This window comes from Macrobrachium rosenbergii, chromosome 7 (genome assembly GCF_040412425.1).
Source record: "Macrobrachium rosenbergii isolate ZJJX-2024 chromosome 7, ASM4041242v1, whole genome shotgun sequence".
NCBI classification, from domain to species: domain Eukaryota; kingdom Metazoa; phylum Arthropoda; class Malacostraca; order Decapoda; family Palaemonidae; genus Macrobrachium; species Macrobrachium rosenbergii.
In genome coordinates this window covers 8,646,018-8,669,589 of record NC_089747.1, presented here as the reverse complement: position 1 = coordinate 8,669,589, position 23,572 = coordinate 8,646,018, and the positions used below count along the sequence as shown (strand labels likewise).

Sequence of the window (23,572 nt, the reverse complement as noted above, 5' to 3'; positions counted from 1 at the left end):
ATACTGTCTTGAAATCTTGCATGTTACATCACATACAGAATCTTTTTTTGTTTTACTCTCTCCAGGCACTTGCGGATCCAGCGGGGGCACATGGGCACGTTCCCCCCCCCATGAAAAATAATTAAAAAATAATTATATTGAAGATTTAGATAAAAACATAAATGAGAAATATAAAAAAATGGGAAAAAATAAAAAATCTTTTATAGAAATAATAAAATTTTGAGAAAGAAAAATAACAACAACAATTATATATGCATATATACACACATATCTATATATACATATACATATATATATGTATGTATAATAAACTGGTGGCTCCGCATGAAATTTTCTGGATCCGCTAGTGTCTCCAGGCACTCTAGATATACTGAAACTATTCTTTCCTCATTCTTCATTTCATTTCCCACTGATTTTAGATGAATGTACACAAGCGAGTATACCTGAATAGCGAAGCAAACTCGCACTGTAAATACTGCACTGGGCGACTGGGCATAACGCAGACGATTTTCTCACTCGGCCGTGACATCGGATCCCCGTGGCTCCCCTCCCATAGAAAACGGATTGTATCTCCCCCACTTCCTGCGTGAAAGGCCTCTCTCTCTCCTTACAGACACAGGAGATGAACGCCAAGGATGTTGCTCTGCGTAGCGTGGGTTTATGCGTACACGAAGATTATATGACGCATTTGTGTTTATATACATACGAGTACATACATACAAGCAACACACACACGCATATATATCCAAGGCAGTACGAAGGAACGCGTGCTTGAGAATATCACTCAGTCCGCGTCGGAAGGTGAGTGAAAACCGGGACTTTGAACAAGTACTTTCTTAGTTTATTCTACATTTTCAAGTTCACAGTGTGCATGTATAATTTACTTACATTTTACTTATCTTTTCATTTATTGCAATTTCATCTGGGTAATGAAATGTGAAACAAAGAACATTTGAACCTTATATATCTACATTAGACTGAATATGTTGATGGATAAAATCAGCTGCTCAGTACTAGAATAACCAACTGAGAGATGTTTTAAAAAAAAAAAAAAAAAAATTGAAGCATTGGCTTTGAATATATTAACAGCGCTGCACGTCTTTCTCACTAGAAAATCTGGGATTTACTTTTACACACATACACACACCTTCGAGAACTTTTGGCAGTCTGGTGAAGACGGCGTTACGTCATACAAAGGACCAAAGAGAAACCTGAACATGTTTAGCACACGTATACTACATTATCAGTTCTTTTTTGTCTGGTTCAAATTAACATGATAATAGAGTAAACAATAACGTTACCCTACTTTAGCAATAACAGATTTTATTATATCATTCAGGCAGATACCTAAGACAACATATTGTGATCATTAAAACGCAATGATATTTATGAGTCTAAACTTACAACAAATTTGTAAAGGTAAACATTTCATTTATGAAAAAACACTGAATATTTTTAATCAGATTTTCTTCAGCGGAAATTATTTTAAAAGGAGGAAAGATCAGTTAGAAAACTACGGTGTCTTGGACGAGATGAGTTGAATTTCCGCTTTTAATGGCGGTCTGGTTAATTTTTATAAGTGTCGTATTAGGACAACTTTTACACGGACTTTCTTTTTCGCTCGGGAGTGATTAAGTTTCGTGTTTTCAGCGTGATATTTAGCGTGTAACACAAGACACAGACTTTTAGGGGAAAGAAGAAGAAGAAGAGAGAGAGAGAGAGAGAGAGAGAGAGAGAGAGAGAGAGAGAGAGAGAGAGAGAGAGAGAGAGAGAGAGAGAGAGAGAGAGAGAGTTTTCAGTTATTCAGTATATTATATAAAATCTAATACTCCTCTCAAGATCTATCTATTTTATCTTGATCCACTCTCCATTTTGGGGAATAGGGGACAGCCTTAAGGTGTCTCACGAATCTTTAGGGATGAAGTTGCTAGTCCCACGCATCTTTTCTTGACCCCAACAGATAACTGCCACCAACCAGTCGTCTTCCATTCACTACACATGACCAAACCATCTCAAGATACTCTGATCCATCCTTTTTACAGCCTTTACATATATCCATAGCTGGTGAGCCGCAAGAAGGGAACAAACCATGAATCAAGCAAACGTGATCCGAGAACTGTACTATTAAGCAACAGTGCTCCACCATACATACAACACACACTCACAATTTCCCTGTGAAAAGTTCGAGCTGGGACCGGATGACAAATCATTATGGTTAACACTGACCTTTGCGATTTCTAATCTCGAAGAACTGGTGTATTTCCCCATGGCTTTCAGGTTTATCCAAGTTACTTATGTTCGTTATTAGGGTTGACACCGAAGAAAATAATGACTTGTAGAACCAGCTTGGGCGAGAACATATTACGGTGAAGTGACAACGAACCCCATTACCAAGAAGTTTTTGGTATTGGCCAATAATGTCTAACCAACTGGACGTACTGTTGATGTGGTTGAAAAGTAAGACTCTTCTTTATTACGAAAAAAAAAAACATTTACAATCTTCACTGGAAACTTGCTGGTTGATAATATGACGGAGCAAAATGAACTTGCCGGTGTCTGGCTCCAATGTTTTGCTGATCCTGATTTATCGAGGCCACTGAATGCGGTCGTTTTACCTGAAGGAGAACTAAGATAGCTCGTGGCGATTCCCGGTTTCCGTGGCTCTTGGCTGGGCATGCGCCATGCGCGCCGGAGCCCGGAGGTCCCAGTGTGATAGTCATTGGCTTGGAAGAGAGGCGTGACAACCAGCTGAGGCTTCTATAAGTTGCGCGTGCGCTATGAGCAGTTAATAACAACGAAATCATTCTTTCGTTCATCTGAGATCATTCATCATTCAAAAACTCGTGAAATTTAGTAATCTTTCCAGATAATATAACGAAACAATGGCCAATGAACTAAAAACGCCAACAGGCTCGATGTAGTGAGCTGTCTAAGCGAACAAATTTGCAAAACTCCAGCTCTCATATGGGCTCTTGGCTACAGTGTGCCTTACGTGGCGCCCTGTAGAGTCATTTGTCCTTTTACTTTTCTTTCTCTTCAATTTGGTGCCTTCAGCGTAGTTATCCAGCTCCTCTGTCACTGTAATACTCCAATTTCTAATATGAATGAAAACGACCTACTCTACTCTACTCGGAAACGAGTGATATCTGAGGAAATTATTTATTGTACAACCACCAAGCACATACGATCCTTCAAAATTCCATAATTTCTTTTATTTCACATTAACCTTTCGAACTTGCGATAGTTCCCAGAGTCATATGGACTCAAAGTTCAAAAGTTCAAACCTAGTGCAAATGTTTTGATGTTGAGCACGTCCACATGAGTCTCATTTCATAGTTTGATTGTCTTACTTTACTGTTTTATCTTTGTTATTACGCTAATATAGATTATTCGGTGCTAATTTGGCTTGTTATCTACGCGTCACCTACTCCGAAGTGCTAGGACTGAACTGGCGGAAGCTTCTTGGGACGCCGTGTTTAGTACTAGCCCCTCGGGGATCAAAGTAATATATACTGTACACCCTTTTCAGTATTGTGTGGTAGGCAAATTATTATATTAATAAACGATATTTTCTTGCGGCCGTCTACTTTACATTTATAGCACCTCGGAGTAGATGGCGCGTAGATAACAAGCCAAAGTAGCACCGTTTATTCTCCTGTATTCTCTTTCCCTAATGGGCTTTTAGCAGTCTACTTACCAACAGTAGAGTAATTTTAGTTTAGCTAATCATCATTATCGTCATCATCATCATCACCACCATCATCATCATCATCAAAGATTTGTCATAAGACTTTCATTCTTGGTTCATTTCTAATGAGGAGACGTCTGCCAAACAAATATCAAGTCTCAGTGAGTTGACTCGGAACTAGTCCACAAAGTTAACTTTATTTTTCGATCACAAGACATATTGAATGGCCAAAAGAAAGACAGAAAATAAAAAAGAAACCTCTGAACAAACTCACAAAACAGACGTGAAAAGAAAGAGCGAGAATGGCTGTAGCTCAAGTTACGGCAAGTGTATCGTGTTGGCCTGGGACTTGAGAATTGGCTTCTAGGTGACACTTTTTATTGAAGTCACCCACAACAACGGCAACATAGAAAACGAGAATAACTGACAATCTCTACTACGGGGCGTTTTGGCATAGGTGATATTTGCATAACTGCTATTTTTATCGTTAAGAATTCGATAATTACAAAGTTAAGAGACAGAATTCAGCGCGAAGTATATTCATTAACGATCATGTCACGTTAATTATGTTAAGGTCAACAGGAGCATACTGAGTTGTTTGGGAACTAGCCTATAACGTTCCTCTCCTAAGCTCGATTTCGGAATCAAAGAAAAGTCTGGTCGCTACCGAGTCGAACTCGCTACCATTTGCGATATGAGGACACACACACACACACACACACAGACAGAGAGAGAGAGAGAGAGAGAGAGAGAGAGAGAGAGAGAGAGAGAGAGAGTATCATTTTAAAAGGAAGATGAAGCGAGTCTCCATGTCGATTCATTGCCATGTTGATTTTCAGATATCTTTGCAAATCTCTCGTCAGAGGAAGCTATTTGCCAGGTTCAGCTACATTATGATCTTTCAGGGTCAAGGTCACGATCTTCTAGATTAAGAGTTACTTCTTGAGTAAACTATAGTCTCCATGTCGTTCTCTGTGATTTTCAACATCCGAGAAATAACTCTCTGTTACTTGCTTCATGAAAAGGATTGACATTTTTCTTATGGCTTCCACGTACAACAACCTGCTTTTCTGACACACACTATATATATATATATATATATATTTATATATATATATATATATATATATATATATATATATATATATATATATATATATACATATATATATGTTAATGCAACTAGAGAATATACTCGAGCACTAATATTAGAACTCGTTGCTCAGAGGAAGCAAAGCTACAAGCGCACAGCATTAGGCCAAGGCAGAACACTTTTTTTCTTACACTCTTAAGTCAGTGTCTCATGTGCCTACCCACTGTTGACCTCAAGCATTTTTTCACATAACCTTTTTTCCAAGTGTTACCCTTTGTTTTTAAGTTTACTGTATATATATATGTGTGTGTGTGTGTGTTTTGTGTAATATATTCTTCATATGGTTTGCCAGTTGTCAATATAATTTCCTTTTTATATGTTAAAGAAGTTTACTCCGAAGTATATTCTAAAATATATACCCATTCATCATTTTACTTTTTAGGTTTCGATGACCCAAATATACCATCTTTATCATTTTATTCGTAAAATAAGAACAAGCCTATTTACCTCAGCAATATTTAGAACTGTGTGATAATAAAAATGACAAGAAATGTCGCTCTTTATTCGATATCAGACCACAAATACACACATTTACCAAAGTTAAATTTTAGCGAATGTCCACGTTGGAGACAGCTGAGATCATAGTGAGAGTAGTTTATACATTGAGGTGAGTGACCTAACTGAACTGCCTGCCAAGCCGATTGGCGTTGTTAGTCCTAGCTAGGACAACAGCAACCTTTTCCTCATCGATGTTGCTGGAAAATCGAGAAGCGTTGATAGCAGAATCAAAATTCCTGGAAGAAGAACGACCGGAACTGACTTGACTGAATCCAAACTCCGAGTTGTCGTTCAAACCTTGGTTCTGGAAGTTCTGCAAAGCTGTTGAGTCTTGGTTCTGGAATCTTTGCTCGTTGCTGAGATCTTGGTTTTGGAAATTCCTGGAGCTGCTGAACTCCCGGTTCTGATCCCTCTGGAAGCTTCCAGTAGCTGAGTTTTGGAAATTGCGTCTGTCAGCAAAATCTTGATTCTGAGATCTTTGGGAATTACTGAATACTTGGCTCTGGAAATTTTGGTTTCTACTGAAATCTTGAGACTGGAAGTTCTGGGCATTGTCGAATTCCTGGTTTTGGAAGTTTTGTTCCCTGGTGAATGGTCGCTCCTGGACAGCTTGGTCTCTGTTAGGTCCCTCACTGTCAAATCCCTGAGAGCTGCTAAATCCTTGGTCCTGGAAATCTTGGTTCTGGAATCTTTGAGAACTTTCTACTCTTCCGAATGACTGTCCTTGAAAATTCTGGCCCTGTCTGAATCCTTCATCTCTTGAGGACTGGAAATTCTCGAATCGTTGGTTCTGGAAATCTTGACTCTGAAAGTCCTGAGAGTTACTGATCCCTTGGTTCTGAGAGTTCTGTTCCTGGTTGAATGACTGAGCCTGGAAAGTCTGACTTTGGCTTTGGAGACCCTGAGGGCTATTTGTTCTCTGGTTCTGAGAATTTGGAACCTTGTGAGTCCTAGGTTCTGGGCGTTTTGGTTTCTGCTAAAGCCTTCATTTTGTAATTGGGAGTTGCTGAATTCTTGGTTTTGGATGCCACGAGAGGCAGTCAAACCTTGGTTTGGAGAGCCTTGTTCCCTCCTAAATGACTGTTCCAGAAGTGCCTCATCGTTGTTTAAAACTTGAACTTGGAAGGTTTGCCTGTCAAAGGATCCTTGGTTCTGGGAATTTTGGTTTCTGCTGAATCCTTGGTTCTGGAAGTTATCGAAGTTCTGCTCCCTGTTGAAAGATTGGCCTTGGAATGATTGATCTCTGTCTTGTGCTTGATTCTGGAAACTTTGTGCGCTCAGACTTTGGCTCAAAGCATTTTGGTTAATGTTGGAGTTTTGTCTTTGGAAGTTCTGGGAACTTTCGAAATCACGGGTTTGGAAGCTCTGTTCCCTGTTGAATGATTGTCTTTGAGAATTGTCGCCTCTCGAGAATTCGTTGTTTTGGAAGCTTTGAGACCTGGATCCTTGGTTTTGGAAGGTGCGGTCATTAGAGAACCCTTGGGCTTGAGAACCCTGAGAGCCTCTAAATTCTTGGTTTTGGAAATTTTGAGAGTCGCTGAAAGCCTGGTTTTGATTCTGCAGAGAGTTAAAGCCTTGGTTTTGGGTGGTTTGTGAGCTAACAAATCCTTGATTTCCGGTCTGGAAACTGCTCTGTGACTGCTGATTCCTTTGACTATTAAGAGCAAGTCCCTGCTGTTCTGATTCTTCTCTGCTGTTCCTGTAGTAAGTGCCGACCTGATCCCCAGGTTCCTCGCTGACGACTGCGCGGTAGCCAGAAACGCTATCAGCAGTGTAACGAGTTACCCTGTAAAGTGGCAGATATCTAGTATTAGTTATTTCCATTTAGCAAAGCATATAATTTCAGTTTTCTGTATAAGAGTGATCAGTTTTTCGAAAAGAAGTTTTCGTTTCAGTTGAAATCTCATTCCTACAGAAAGACTGACAACTGCTGTGGGATGCCTTACCTGTACAGGCCATTGGGTTGGAGCCACCTGTATTCCCCTTCAATTGCACCTGATGGAGTAACTTTTACCTTGTGCTCTTTGTTGTCTCCTGTGTCTCCAGAATTCACGCCATAGGCGTAACTGTACGGCGTGAACTAGAAAATGATGGCTGGGTAAGTGGTGTGCAGATGTCGTGGATTTTTTTTCAGGTACTATGACACAATAACACAAATTTAACTCTCATAATGGCTTTACTGTTGCTATTAGAAAGTTAAGATTAGTTTTTCAATAAAAAATATTCCATTTTAATTACCTGTTCGTCTTCGGAGTCAAACTGGGGAGCGGCTGTTGCAAAGGCAACAATACCAAAGAACAGAACCAGCATCTTCGTCTGCGAAAGGAGGGAGAAGAGCAAATCATCAAACTGATGGTCATTGAGGACTATAAGAGACAGCTGATATTCACGTGTCCTCCTGCACTTAACTACCATTATTATCTTTGTTTTACTTCAGTCTAAACATCAAATCTTGTTGATTACAGTGACGAGTAGTTAGCTGGGAGATCTATTGCTATTAACTGTTATAGCTTGTGAATAAATCTCCCAAATTCTGAGTTTTCATTCATATGACCTTTTTAATCAAAGTGCCGACTGGAAATATCAAGAGGAGGGTGGGACTTTTGTATCTGTATTGTGAAAGAGGGATGATGAAACCTTCTAATAAACTGTAGTTGTCTGGTACAAGCGGCAATGTGCCTTATTTAGTCACAAAAGCCATTTAACTGATGCACCAAAAGCTGGCGAAGACCCAATTTGCTTATGAATTAATTCACAGTTTTATAAGAGGAAACAAAAATAAAGGAACTTATGGCACTGAACACACCATGATATGATGGAATACCACCGAGATGACTTTGGCTGCAAATGAAATGACCACTTGCATACTGCCTAGAGCTTTTTTCAGAAAAAGGTATGAGCCATAGCTTTTGAGACACCTGGGTTACTATTGGCACTGGAAGAGTTGGGAGACCTAGGCCTACTTGAATGAAATCATTAGGAATCTGTGTGTTCCTGCTCCCTTCCCCTGCCTACTAAAGCGTGTCTTTGGATGTGCCCTCTTCTGTGACATCTTCGCTCTACTACACTATGGATGTGAATCAAGCTTTTTATACATCAGTTTTATAATTTCAGATGTCTTGAAGCTAGTTCTTGGATTGCTAATTTTCATAATCGCCTTGTCATCTCCCGAATGACATAATAAAACGTGATAATACTTAAAAAAACCAAGAATGAAACTCAGCAATTATGTGAACTAATGATTCAAGTAAAAAGTGAATGAGTGATTCGGAACCTTTAACAAATAAAAAAAATATTTTTACCTCCATGGTGAATGTCACTCGGCCTCAGGAACAACTGATGTCTTCCACTATCAGCGATCTTCTTTTTATACTGAATGCTAGGGGAGGAGGGAAGGGGAGGTTGAGTAGACTTTCTCAGTGGTACCTTAGAAGTCCTTGAAATATGGATGACAGGAATACCGTAGAAAAGAAATTGGTCAGGATGGCAACAGGACAGAAAACGAGTTTTCCCGCCATATCACCTTCGGGTGTTCCGAAGCGTCTCATTCATTGCACGGGGGTTCACAAACCTCTTGATTGGTGGCGCTCCATTTTCTGCTAGACTCATTTTACTCTTCTTCCCTGCGATTTTATTCCGTTGGAACTTAGCTGATTATCTACATAAAGTGTAATGACGTTTCTGTTATTGTTTAAGGTTTAGTAGGCCTACTATATTCGCTACTGCTTATGTTGAATAACACCTTCGTTATTGTTCATTGTTTAATAACATGTCATTGTTTTTATTTTTCTATCTTCCTTGCTGTTTCTATTAAATGACTTCTGTTGGCTGTTAAATTTCTGTATTAATTAGCATCTTTTCTCTGATCTTCTTACTTGTTCTTTTTTTAACTCTGTTGATCTGCTTATTTCATTCTCATTGCTATTTTTATTGTTTCCATTCTTATTAGTATCTTTAACTGGACCTGTTTACTTTATTTCCTTTCTCTATTAAAGTTCTGATTCTTTTTCTTATTTCTTACCAATCTCGTCCTTTGAATGTTCCTCGAACTTTATACCGTCGTTTCTCATTCTCTTGGTAATCGATATTGTCTCTCTGTTTTCCTGGCCTTAACTTCTCTCTCATTTCTGCCTAAAGCAAATGCACATTTTTTAGTTATTGAAACGTCTTTGTTGCTACTTGTCATATTTCTCTTTCTTTCTTAAGTATCCATTTCTAGGTCGGATTTCCCTTTCGCTCATGTAACCTTTCATTGTTACTTGGGTGCAACTTTGGCTTGTTGTCTACGCGTCACATACTCCGAGGTGCTAGTATAAACATGGCGGAAGCTCCTTGTGGCTCCGCGTTTAGTACTAGCCCCTCGGGGATCAAAGTATTATATACAACTATTTTTATTTTGTGTGGTCGACAAATTATGTTAATAAACGATGTCTTCGTGCGGCCGTCTACTTTACATTTACCGTACGGTGTTTAGTACTAGCACCTCGGAGTAGCACCGTTACTTGTTAGGCTTTCTTTGCCTATTTTGTCCTATTTCTGAAATCGGAATAAAAAGTCAGTTCCGTTGCTCCTCACTCAAGAGGTGAATATTTACGTAAACCAAGATCTCAGTTACTTTTCTGTTTCTTCAGAGGACTGATTACTGTCTTTGATAAGTCCATTGAAGAGCAAAAGAACGTGAACTGCCCTTAATGGAATGGCAAAGCAGTCCTAACAAGTATTATAATAAACACTGGACGCTTAATGCAGCGATGTGGTGAGAAATTATGTAAATAATTATGGAACAATAGACTATATAGGCCGACTGGCATCAAAACGTTGAAAAGGTTGATAGCATATTCCTGGGACGGAAGATCTTGTACGTGGGTTTTGTAGGGCAGAATGAAAGTGGGTGAACCTATCCAGGTTCTTAAAATTCAGACACTTCAAATCAGAGTAAACTGAATGCGCTTTTTTAGTTATCGTCTATGATGCGGACGTAACTTTCATATCAAATTAGGGAAAGGAATATTAAAAATAATTTCTTCCAGCAGTTAACGTTAACATATTAACAGACAAAAGTCCGTGGCATTTCAAAATTCAACGGAGCTGTAGACTGGCAAAGGCCCTGGGGAAAGTTCCACCCTGTAGTGACAGCACCCTATGAGGAGTTAGCCACGACCCATGCAGCGCTCTTGAACCGTTAAGTTAGGATTGGTAGGCTAGTGTGCAATTCAAGTTAAAAGGATCGCTGTGAAACCGTCGAGCTCTTATTAAGTTTTATCGACGAGGTAAAGCATAAATCATTAATCTCTAAAGATCTGTAGGCAATAACAACAATGCATGGCCGCAGGAATGAACGAACCTTAACTAAAAGAATGAAGAAATCAGCTTCGAATTCTCCTTGATATATTGCTGTCCGCTGCGTCTCTTGCCAAAGCTGGCCCAAACAACTGATCCAGTTCACTTTGTTTAAACTGTAAAACCTGAAATCGAGACGGAGGTCCTAACAGTTAAGATCTCCGTCTCGATTTCAGATTTTACAGTTAGAACATAGTGAACTGGATCAGTTGTCTGGGTCTGCTTTGGCAAGAGACAGACAACAATATATCAGGAGAATTCGAAGGATGATTTCTTCATTCCTTTAATTAAGGTACGCGTATTCCTGCGTCCATAGTCATGTTTTGGAACTGAATTCAGGAAGGTATACCCTTTCAGTCTCATGAAGATTAGTCGAACCAAATACTGATTTGTCCAAAGAAGGAATTCTAGAGTTCAAACGCATAATATGCTAAATTACAAGAATGGTAATGGTCGTCTCTAGAAAAATTTACCCATAACCCACAGGAAAAAGATATGAAAGCACAGAGACGGATATGGAATCAGCTAAAATTTGAATGATTTATGATTAATGCACAACTAAACCTAAGCCAAATAAACTTAGCTCACCCCTCGTAGGGCGTCAGCGTCGATACTGAAAGATGAAAGAAAAATATAAAGATTTATGCTTAGATGCGGATGCAGGCAGAATTGATGACTGTTGTACAGTTTCACTCAATCTTTTAAACTCTAGATGATTTAATACTCACGTTGAGACACACTATAACTGGCGATATTTGGTAGAAAGGAGTACGTGTGTGGCCATTTTATTTCAATTCGATGCCTTCTCTTTGTCTTGCTGTTTTTAAGATGGGCAACCATGCGAAAATGGATTATCCTGTTCCTCTGGGCATAAATTCTTTTAAAGGATTCACTCTGTGCCATACCTTGCCATCCACATAAAACCGCTGTAATATCATCATTAATTAGTTTAATAAAACCAGTGAGTCATATTGCTAGGCTCGGTTCAAGGATTACCTCCTCTGTGAGGAGTGGAAATTGGAGCAAAGTAAAGTAATAATTTAAAAAATGGAGAGAAGAGAAGATACCAAAGAGGACGGGTGAAAATTAGGAGATTGAAAGTAATGCAAACAGAGGGGGGAGGGGAGGCGATAAGCTGCATCCACCCACGGGCACTAAGTACAGTACCTTTCACCACAATGAAAGCTTTCTCACATGGGAGTACTGTCACTGATGGGCCGGAGTTCCACCACAATTAAAGCTGCTTTAATGTGGTTCGGATTCACATGTCCCATTGTTAAGTACCTTTCACCACAATGAAAGCTTTTTCACATGAAAGTACCTTTCACTACAACGAAAGCTTTCTCACATGAAAGTACCTTTCACCACAATGAAAGCTTTCTAACATGAAAGTACCTTTCACTACAATGAAAGCTTTCTCACATGAAAGTAGCTTTTACTACAATGAAAGCTGTCTTATATGAAAGTACCTTTTACTACAATGAAAGCTTTCTCACATGAAAGTATCTTTCACTACAATGAAAGCTGTCTTGTATGAAAGTACCTTTTCTTACAATGAAAGCTGTCTTATATGAAAATACCTTTCACTGCAATGAAAGCTTTCTCACATGAAAGTACCTTTCACTACAATGAAAGCTTCCTCACATGAAAGTCCCTTTCACTACAGTGAAAGCTGTCTTACATGAAAGTACCCTTTACTACAATGAAAGCTGTCTCAGATGAAAGTATCTTTCACTACAATGAAAGCTGTCTTATATGAAAGTACCTTTCACTACAATGAAAGCTCTCTCACATGAAAGTATCTTTCACTACAATGAAAGCTTTCTCAGATGAAAGTACGCTAACACTAAATCACCGCAAGGGGCAAATGAAATGCCAAGAGAAGCGTTGCATGACGTTTGGGAATGGAATATAGAGTTTAGGCCAAAGGCCAAGCGCTGGGACCTGTGAGGTCATTCAGCGCTGGAAAGGAAATTGAGAGTAGGTAGGTTTGAAAGTTGTAACGGGAGGAAAACCTCTCAGTTGCACTATGAAATAATTGTTAGGAGAGGGTGGATAGCAAGATGGAAGGAAGATATGAATGGAAGTACAATAAAAGAAGTGAAAGGGGTTGCAGCTAGGGGCTGAAGGGACGCTGCAAAGAACCTTTAGTAATGCCTACAGTGCACTGCGTGAGGTGCACTGACGGCACTAACCCCCTTACGGGGAGAGATAGAGAAAAGTTGAGAAGAGCAGGGACTTTACTTTGCAGAAAAGACTTTGGAAGAAATGCCATGCCATAAACTTTTACAAACTCTTCATAAGCAGATCCCAAAAGGTTTCTATTATTTGACACTCCTTTCATTAAAAAAAAAAAAAACTACAATTAGACCCATCATCCCCTACAATGGTGAGAATGTTTAACACTCCACTGGCCACTGGGTAGTGGATATATAAATTGCAAAATGAGGCTGAAAGTCACTGAATTGCAAATAATCTTCTTCAAAACAGAATTCCCGAAAGAAGAGCGAGTAAAGAGAAAAAAAGAAATAAATAAGAGGGTTCGAGGTCTGCAAATCTCCGCTAAGGCTGAGCAATCCATCACTGAATGGGTCGAATCTTCCTAAAGTTACATTCCAGTTAATCCCAGAATCGAATGGTTTGTTGTCAGTGTCAAGGCCCAACACTGATAAAATCTTTGCAGAAATTCCCACACAACATTCTTCATAATCTCTCTAACAAACAGGTGAAGACGCCGAACTCAAGAATAACCTCAGTATCTGAAGCCGTGAAGGTCAAATTTACGAAGAAATAAATGGAAATACAAAAATGAAATGGAACCTAGAAATGGAATAAGTTCGAAATATATATCAAAAAGAAAAGAGACAATCAAAAAGTAAACAGAGACTTGAATAATCTGGATTGGGGTGGGCGTGCAATCGATACTCTGAAAGGCAAAACCATGCAATCTATCTAGTCCGTTTAAACCGCTTTCTACTTAATTCGGTTACAGGTCTAACTTTCTTTCGTCGCATTATTTGGCACGTTATTTTGTCTTCTCTACTGTTTTCTAGTACCTGGCGTCTGAAGTATGCTTTCTATCTAAGGCTTCGTAAAAGCTTTCTAATTCAGTTTTTTTTTTTTCATTCTTTCCAAAGTTTTCGTCTTTCGTGTGTGCGCAATCATTTTTTTTATTTACTTTCAAAACACACCTTAAGTTGTCATTCTTACCAAAAAATATCCTCAATACCATCTAGATAAATTTTTTTTTTTTTTTCTGAATCGTACAGTCAAGTACTAAGACGGAAAGATGATGTTCTCTAATTCTTCGTTTCTCTCACGTAAAAAAGGGTGAATTTCCTTTGTTTAGGCGCAATGAGAGGATGCAGGTACCATGGTCCTACCTACATCGTTACCACGACACAGGAGAAGTGATCCTTAGTACCAAACGGTAGCAAATTCTTGCCCCGGGTAAACTCTTCGTTACATACATACATATGCCCAAGTGACAGCTGCTGATGAAAGTAACAGAACTTTCTTGGAAGTCGGCAGGAAGTGGATTATACTCGTTTAACTTTGCCGAGAGAAATCGATGTAACAATCAGAATGCCAATAAAAGATAAAAATTTTTATGGACCTTGTTAAAATCCTTCATCCTCTTCTCTAAGCTGTCTTGTCTCTCTCCCCTTTTAGCGGATAATGGCTAACTATCCACCAGCCCTAAGTATATTGAAGAGAAACCGAATGAAAACTCGGTAAAGCCAAAAAAAAAAAAATATCTATCACTCTTTCGGAAGCCTTGATGAGTGATTCAGACTCCAAGTAACAACAAGCAACTGGCCGCATACGTAATACTACTCCGGCAGGAAGGATTCTGAAGGCAAGGGCAACGCCCTTTGAAGGACGCGTGGAAAGCACAGCATGAGACAATAAGGCCTATAAAAAGAGGGTGACAGACTGCAGGAATCACCAGTGGCTTCTGAGGTCGACCAACGAACACCATGGAGGTAAAAGCAAAGGAAAGAGCAAATCAGCTGTATTGAAAAGAGTTAGCTGGTTCTTAGTGAAGTGTTTGCTACGTCATGCGGAAGAATCTTTTCAATTAGTGTCAAAGTCTTTTTTGAGTCAGAAAGAGAGCCGAGGGGTGGGTGATAAGGAGACGAAGACGATTGAGTGAAAATGAAGAAAGCAGAAAATATTTTTCCTAATCTGGCTGTATTTCGAAGCTTCTTTTGATTGGCTCGAATATATTAGTTTAATTTCATTACTTCAGGATTTTTCTTCTGTTTTATTAGAAAGTTCACTTTTAACTCTATTTCGTGATTAATTAATGTTTTAGATAGCAACAGGCAGGAGGTTCTTTTGCTAGACAAAGGTGCAAATTAACAGCGCCACTATTTTGAAGAAAAAATTCCTGACTTCTCAGAATACCCTGTATTTCAGTAGTCTGACAGAAATCTCTTGTTTCAGTATTTTGACAAAAGTCTCTTTCACAGACCAACATGCTGATTCTGTTCCTTGGGACTGTTGCTTTAGTAGCAGCCTCTCCACAGCTGGACTCCGCTAATCAACAGGTACTGTAATCTTGAAGTGCATCTTTGCAACAGCAATATCCTTACAATTTAATCATGAAATCTATAGGAAAGGTAAGACTTTGGCTTTTGATCAAATGTTATTTCTGATTTCCCCCTCAGCCCATTCCCTATAGCTTTGCCTACGGCGTGAATGCTGGAGGCACAGGTGATCGCAAAGAGCACAAGGAAACAGTTTCACCCTCTGGTGTGACTGAAGGAGAATACAGGTGGCTCCAACCAAATGGGCTGTACAGGTATAGTAGAAGTATACTGTAAAAGATTTTGAAGAATCAAGCACTTTCAGATTAATATGATTGGCAAAAACTAATGTGTTTCTTAAAGTAAATTTGTAAATGAGTTTTCATAAATCTACACATATTACCTACTAGTCAAAGTCAGTCCACTGAAATGATTTCTGTTTAACTGCAGGGTGATTCGCTATTCCGTTGCTGGCACATCTGGATACCAGGCAGTTGTCAGTGAAGAACCAAGAGAGGATGTTACTACCTATTATAGCAACAGCTTACAAGAATCTGGGTCTTCACAAGACACTCTCAGCAACTTTGGAAACCAAAGATTTGGAACCGCAAGCACCTCTGGAAATCAACAGTCATTAACCAGCTTCCACAGTGGTAATCAGAGAATTGTGAACTCCCAAGGTGGTACTAGCAATCAAGGAAATCAGCGTTCATTAACCAGCTTCCAGAGTGGTAGCCAGAGATTTGGGAACTCCCTAGGTGGTGCTAACAATCAAGGAAATCAGCGGTCATTAACCAGCTTCCAGAGTGGTAGCCAGAGATTTGGGAACGCCCAAGGTGGTGCTAATATTCAAGGCAGTCAACAGTCGTCAAACAGCTTCCAGACTGGTGGCCAGAGATTTGTGAACTCCCAAGGTGGTACTAATATTCGAAGAAATCAGCAGTCAATAACCAAACCCCAGGCCGGAAGTCAGAGATTCGTGAACTCCCAAGGTTTTGCTAACAGTCAAGGAAATCGGCAGTCATTAACCAGCTTCCAGAGTGGTAGCCAGAGATATGGAAACTCCCTAGGTGGTGCTAATATTCAAGGAAATCAACAGTCACTGACCAGCTTCCAGAGTGGTAGCCAGAGATTTGGGAACTCCCAAGGTGGTGCTAAAAATCAAGGAAATCAACAGTCATTGACCAACTTCCAGAGTGGTAGCCAGAGATTTAGGAACTCCCAAGGTGGTGCTAATATTCAAGGAAATCAACAGTCATTGACCAGCTTCCAGAGTGGTAGCCAGAGATTTGGGAACTCCCAAGGTGGTGCTAAAAATCAAGGAAATCAACAGTCATTGACCAGCTTCCAGAGTGGTAGCCAGAGATTTAGGAACTCCCAAGGTGGTGCTAATATTCAAGGAAATCAACAGTCACTGACCAGCTTCCAGAGTGGTAGCCAGAGATTTGGGAACTCCCAAGGTGGTGCTAAGAATCAAGGAAATCAACAGTCATTGACCAGCTTCCAGAGTGGTAGCCAGAGATTTGGGAACTCCCAAGGTGGTGCTAAGAATCAAGGAAATCAACAGTCACTGACCAGCTTCCAGAGTGGTAGCCAGAGATTTGGGAACTCCCTAGGTGGTGCTAACAATCAAGGAAATCAACAGTCATTGACCAGCTTCCAGAGTGGTAGCCAGAGATTTGGGAACTCCCTAGGTGGTGCTAATATTCAAGGAACTCAACAGTCATTGACCAGCTTCCAGAGTGGCAGCCAGAGATTTGGGAACTCCCAAGGTGGTGCTAATATTCAAGGAGATCAACAGTCATTGACCAGCCTCCAGAGTGGTAGCCAGAAATATGGAAATGCCCAAGGTGGTGCTAATATTCAAGGAACTCAACAGTCATTGACCAGTTTCCAGAGTGGTAGCCAAAGATTTGGGAACTCCCAAGGTGGTGCTAATATTCAAGGAGATCAACAGTCATTGACCAGCTTCCAGAGTGGTAGCCAGAAATATGGAAATGCCCAAGGTGGTGCTAATATTCAAGGAGATCAACAGTCATTAACCAGTTTCCAGAGTGGTAGCCAGAGACATGGAAACTCCCAAGGTGGTGCTAATATTCAAGGAGATCAACAGTCATTGACCAGCTTCCAGAGTGGTAGCCAGAAATATGGAAATGCCCAAGGTGGTGCTAATATTCAAGGAGATCAACAGTCATTGACCAGCTTCCAGAGTGGTAGCCAGAAATATGGAAATGCCCAAGGTGGTGCTAATATTCAAGGAGATCAACAGTCATTAACCAGTTTCCAGAGTGATGGCCAAAGATATGGAAACTCCCAAGGTGGTGCTAATATTCAAGGAAATCAGCAGTCAATAACCAGCCTCCAAACTGATAGCCAGAGATTCGTGAACTCCCAGGGCAGTGCTAACAGTCAAGGAAATCAACAGTTATTAACCAGTTTTCAGACTGGTAGCCAGAGATTCGTGAACACTCTAGGTGGTGCTAATAATCAAGCAAATCAACAGTCATTAACCAGCTTCCAGGGTAATAACCAGGAACTCGCTAACTCCCAAGGTAGTGCTAATAGTCAAGTAAATCAACAGCCATTAACCAGCTTCCAGACTGGTGACCAGGCATCTGGGAACTCCCAAGGCGGTGCTAACAGTCAAGAAAACCAGCAGCCCCTCAACAACTTCCTGACAGAAAACCAAACAAATGGAAACAGTGGAGATTCCTCACTCCAAGGTTTTAGCAATGCACAGATTCAAAACCAAAACCAGAATCAAGGCTTTGCTGGCCTCCAAAACCAAGCCTTTGAAGGTCGTCAAACTTCTGGAAACCAAGATCTGAGCAGTTCACAGAACCTCCAAACCCAAGGTCTCAGTGGCTCTCAAAACCTACAAAACCAAGCTCCCAACGACTTCCAGAATTCACAGACTCTTGGATTAGATAATTTGCAAAGCCTCCAAAATCAAGGTGTTAATGCAGAGCAGAGTTCTCAAGGCCAATCATTCAGCATCGCTCAGAATTTACAAAACCAAGGGCTAAATGATCTCCAGAACTTCCAGAATCAAGAATCCAGTAATATCCAAAATAATCAAAACTCTGACTCAGACGGAGATATTAATTCTCAGACCCAGAGTCAAGCATTTGGCAGAGGAACAAGTTTTCAAGGACAGCTGTCTGACAGAAGTCAAAACTTGGGGGCTAGCAACTCTCAAAACTTCCAGGGTCAAAGCTTCGACAGCCAACAGAATCTTCAAAACCAAGACTTTCGAGGAAACCAAAATTTCCTGAACACAGAGTCCACACCTTCACAAACAACCTTCAATCAAGACTCTAACAGAGGCCCAGCACTTGTTAACGGACAGGATTTCCAAAACAAAGACCTCAGTGATGTACAATCTTTCCAAAATCAAGATTTCACCGGATCTCAGAATTTCCAAGATCAAGGTTTTGGAGGCAATGTAAGCTGTGGTGAAGAAATCACGAATAGCGGAGTATCTTTTGGTGGAGTTATAGACACATCATCCTCTTCTGTTGTGACTGGAGAAGAATTCTCATCCGGAGTTCCTGTCGATTCAGATGCCTTTGGCTCTGCTTCTACGAGGCTGGATAACACACAATTTACAAATGGCAGCAACGGAAGGAGTGTGTCTGTTGTGTTAGCTAGTCATATCCGTCGTCTCAAGAACTGATTGAACTCTCTTCACCTACGTGCTGTTTAATCCACTCTCATTGTGATATCTTAGTTTTAATGAATTTGATGTACCCAATAAGACAATTGTTTGTTACTTGCAGTTAATAAAATTCGTCATACGACAACGTCTTGTATTTGATGTTCCTTTTTCCAAATCCGTTGCAAACAAAACGTTTTAGTAATTAATTGTAATACCATCTGACACTGGGAATAATAGCAGAGTTCGAGCTAAAGAAAGCAGTTGGTAAAAAATTTGGCAAAATCTAATCGATGATTGCTGACAGAAATCACTGGGCGACTCATAAATAATCTACTACTGCAATAAGATTTCAGAAGCAGCATGTGACATGTTAGTTTAAAGCTTATACCCCATTTATTATAACAATGAAATTGGTTGAAAAATCTCGCCAAAGTTGTGAAAAATACTGCATGTTATCAAAATGAAGAGAATGGTATGGATGTGACGGAAAAAAAACTAAATGTGAATGATATTAATCTTTTATAAGAATATTTCGAAATGGTAAGTTATAACTGCTACATGAGTATAATTCTCCTTTTTCTGAATGTGAAAGAATACACTTCTGGTAATATAACGGGCAAATCTTCACCCAATTAAGTATGGAGAAATGGAAAGAAGGAAGTGAAGTTAGAAATATCTTTTGAGCTATTCTGACTAGTGTGATCTATATCAATACAAAATACACTATTAGGAAGAATGTGCCGAAGACCAAAGTCTCTGGGGACAGAGGTTCAGAGAGGAGAAGAAGCCACAAAGAAGATCGTTTGTACGAAGCAAACTTCAGTTACCCTATGAGCAGTGATTCTCAGTAAAGGCCTTTATTCACCTATGCTTTCCCCACCAACCAATATTTCACACCTAGTTGAAGTTTAAGCTAAAAGAAGGCAAACTTCATTTATTGCGAGCATAGATCCTCAGTGGAGCCATTTTTTTTTCATCGTATTCTTTGCCTACCAACTGCTAGTTCATACTAAACTGAAAGCTTAATAAATTAATCAGTCTCTCTTTGAAAGGGTTAACCCATGTATTTCAGTGAAATGATAATGTGAAGATATAGGTGAAGGGTGTTTAACAAAAGTTTAGTAGATTTTGAAATTGATTCTGATGCTTTATGTTTCTAGTTTGTCCTAAGTGTTGTAGTCTTAATTTTAGTTAAGACTCATAAGCCCGATATATATATATATATATATATATATATATATATATATATATATATATATATATATATGTATATATAATATATATGTATATATGCATGTATAGATAAAAATTCAAATCAATAAAACAAAGGGCGAACAGAGGTTTATTACATTTCCAGACACCTCTACACATTTTCAAAGAACAAAATGATCACTTAGTAATTACTTATAAAGTGGAGGTCTCCTGAAAAATCCATAGTGACAGTGCACCCCCTCCCCTGCCCCAGAAGGCAAGTCTTCGTGAAAAAGAAAGCCAAAGAAGGAGAGGGAGAAACCAGGAATGAGATAAAGAGAAGAAGAACAAAATCACAGACATTAAATAAGGCATATGAACAGGTGGAAACATCAGTCTGAGAGAAGGATACACTGAATATCCAGAGCCTGTACTTAGGCAGTTTGGGTTTTCACCCAAACTGAAAATAATAAAGGATAAATAAGGAATGGTTTCATGAAAATCAAAATAAAAGCGAAGGAATTCAGGGAACATATATTTTGAAGGACTGGTACATAAGGAGAACACAAAGCAGGGTTGCCATATTTTTCTAGTGGAATTATCGTACTCAGGCCTCAAAACTACCGTATTTATGATATAATTATCGTACACTTCCCTACTGATATATGTTATACAGTAGAAAGATATAAAACATTTCCTAGTGCTAATTTAGGCACTTACTATTGTACTTACCAGTAAGACATGTCACGATGATACCCAGTAAATTTACTGTATAAAAGCTGCACCCGAAAAGTTCTTGTAATTGAAATAATAAATACTTTAAGATGAAGCCAATGCAGCCTTTGAGTCTCAAAGGCTGCATTGGAGTATGAAGCAACAAATGGACAAAGGAAATGGGAACACAGGAGACGGAAGAGAATGAAGAATGGAAAAGCAATGGTTCCATCTGGATTCCAGCAGAGTTCTGGAAGAGCCTAGGCGAATAAGGAATAAATATTCTCTGGAATATTATGCAACTGAAGATCCTTATTATATCTACATAATAAAAAAAGACCCTAAGCGAATAAGGAATAAATATTCCCAGGAATTTCATGCAACTGTAAATGCTTATTATATCTACATAGTAAAAAAAGGTTGATGTCCATGAATGTGAGAGCTATATAGGCATAAAGTTATCTCCCCTAACTAAGGTTCGATTCCTGGCATGGGGGATATTTCTCCCTTTCCTTTCAGAATTTCATTATTAGGCTTTCAGTAGAAAACTTACTATATATATATATATATATATATATATATATATATATATATATATATATATATTATATATATATAATACATTTATATTTATAATTATATCTATATTTATATCTATATTTATATTTATATAATATTTGTATTTATGTTAATATTAATATTAATATTTATATTTATATTTATATTTATATTTATATTTGCATTTATATTTATGTCTATATGATATTTATATTTACATTTAAACATATATTTATATTTATATTTATATTTATATTTATATTTATATTTATATTTATATTTATATTTATATTTATATTTATATTTATATTTATATTTATATTCGGACCAAAAAGATTAGTGGAGAAATATCCTGGACTGGGAAAATGATTAGTCTTCATATATGTGAGATGAGAAATTTTTACAATTTTCATTCTTATTTTCGTTTTTCAGTCAGTTTTCGGCTGTGCTCACTTATGTATTGATATGTGGTTCCATTGCAAATCTAGTACAGCCTTGTAAAAGGCCATAAATCAATAGTGCCTTGAGGACTGGAGGAAGTGCTAACGATATATTTGGAAATATTATCAGATAGTTGCAAATGCCATGTGTGCATTAGCATTTGACGAAATAAAAAAGACTGTGCCTAGGAAAGCCCAAAAAAATAAACATATATAATTACACACATATATATATGTATGTATATATATATATATATATATATATATATATATATATATATATATATATATATATATATATATATATATATATATATATCAACATTGTAATAACTTAGATCTGAAGAATGACCAACAAATTCCATATATTTCAGCCAGATGGACGAAAAAATGTTTAACACCACATTATCAGAGTAATAATGGGTTTGCCTCAGTTCAAGATTTTCTGAAATTAACAGATATATGTAAGTATAAGATAAAATAAGGTCTTACCATTTACGTATAACTGAGGTTGGTGCTAGACTGTTTTTCGCAACCTGGATTCGAATCTTGGCGTGGGGAAAGTCTCTACATTACCTTTCTCAAGTGAAATGTAAACTTTACTAAAAAAAAAAAAAAGGAAAAAGGAAAAAATAGCAGTTCACTGTTATGAAAATTTTCTTAATGAATTTAACATTATGTTGAACCATCTGTTGTGTCTTAGACAGCCCTTGAGGAACCATTAAGCAATTCTGATGTACAAAATTATTGTAATTACAAAAATAATGTTAGCTTCAAAAATCGGGTATATAAAGCTTTTCACAGGGATTAAAGCCATATTTTGAGATCGACTCTTCATTTGATAATCTTTAAAAGACGTAACTTGCCAATAAATTTACTTATGTATATATATATATATATATATATATATATATATATATATATATATATATATATATATATATATATATATATACCTCTACAGTTGCACTATCATAGACGAGACGTGTGAACAGATACGTAAACTAGCTATAATTCCATTATATAGTCTCTATTGTACTTATTTCAATGGCGAACCCAAACTAACAATAGGGGCTGGTCCACAACGCGACTAAACCCTTTTTGGTATTCCTGCACTAGGCCTATGTATCTTTCGTTTCTTGATGCAAATACTTCTCACAGTACGCGAGGAATGTTCACTGAACTAACACCTTCAGATTAGTTATTGCCCGTGATTAGTTCTTATAACCCTTCTCCATTACGCAAAATTATAACTGTCAATTGACGACGCTCGTTGGATTCCACAGAATTATGTGGATAATACTCTACGAGTGAAAATAGATTGGCCATATCAGAATCGATAATGTTAAGCAGAGGCGTTATCAAGCAAAACGCTTTGTTGATTCACTGATTCACTTTATTCCCAGGATAACGAGAGAACTCCAAGTCTCCTGAATATGAAAACCAATATTAAGGGAAAATGAACATCGTGGGATTAAATGAAATCTGTTTTTATCAAAGAAAAACTTCCCGCAGATGACACATTCAGGTAAAAAAAAAATACGAGCGTCTACACGAAAAAAATGACTAGATATAATTCTTTACTGTGCAAAAATGCAGAGAAAACTGAGCACAACCAAATGTATAGTTATAAAAATAAGACGAGAAGAGAAACCCAGCTCAGGAAGGCCTCAGCAAAGCAACAAACAATTTTTTTCACTTTCCAAATGATTGACAACTGATCCTGAATCTCAGTAACAGCCCTAGACAGGTCGAGTTAGTAATACCACTCCGGCAGGAGAGATTTCGAAGGCACAGCGC

At 38.4% G+C, this 23,572-nt stretch overlaps 2 protein-coding genes across 2 annotated transcripts; one reads left to right on the top strand and one right to left on the bottom strand.

Annotated features, from left to right (window-relative positions):
- Nucleotides 1-5,329: 5,329 nt before the first annotated feature.
- On the bottom strand, nucleotides 5,330-8,885 carry LOC136840090 (protein rtoA-like). Its single transcript, XM_067106477.1, has 4 exons — nucleotides 8,642-8,885; nucleotides 7,578-7,655; nucleotides 7,286-7,419; nucleotides 5,330-7,125 (listed from the first exon to the last, which is right to left on the bottom strand). Exons 1-4 carry the CDS (start codon nucleotides 8,645-8,647, stop codon nucleotides 6,042-6,044), a joined length of 1,302 nt encoding a protein of 433 aa, XP_066962578.1. The 5' UTR covers nucleotides 8,648-8,885; the 3' UTR covers nucleotides 5,330-6,041.
- Nucleotides 8,886-14,605: 5,720 nt separating this feature from the next.
- LOC136840089 (hornerin-like) lies at nucleotides 14,606-19,014 on the top strand. Its single transcript, XM_067106476.1, has 4 exons — nucleotides 14,606-14,665; nucleotides 15,155-15,232; nucleotides 15,353-15,486; nucleotides 15,662-19,014. The coding sequence occupies exons 1-4, from the start codon at nucleotides 14,660-14,662 to the stop codon at nucleotides 18,885-18,887; spliced, it is 3,444 nt and encodes a 1,147-aa protein (XP_066962577.1). The 5' UTR covers nucleotides 14,606-14,659; the 3' UTR covers nucleotides 18,888-19,014.
- The last annotated feature ends 4,558 nt before the right edge of the window (nucleotides 19,015-23,572 follow it).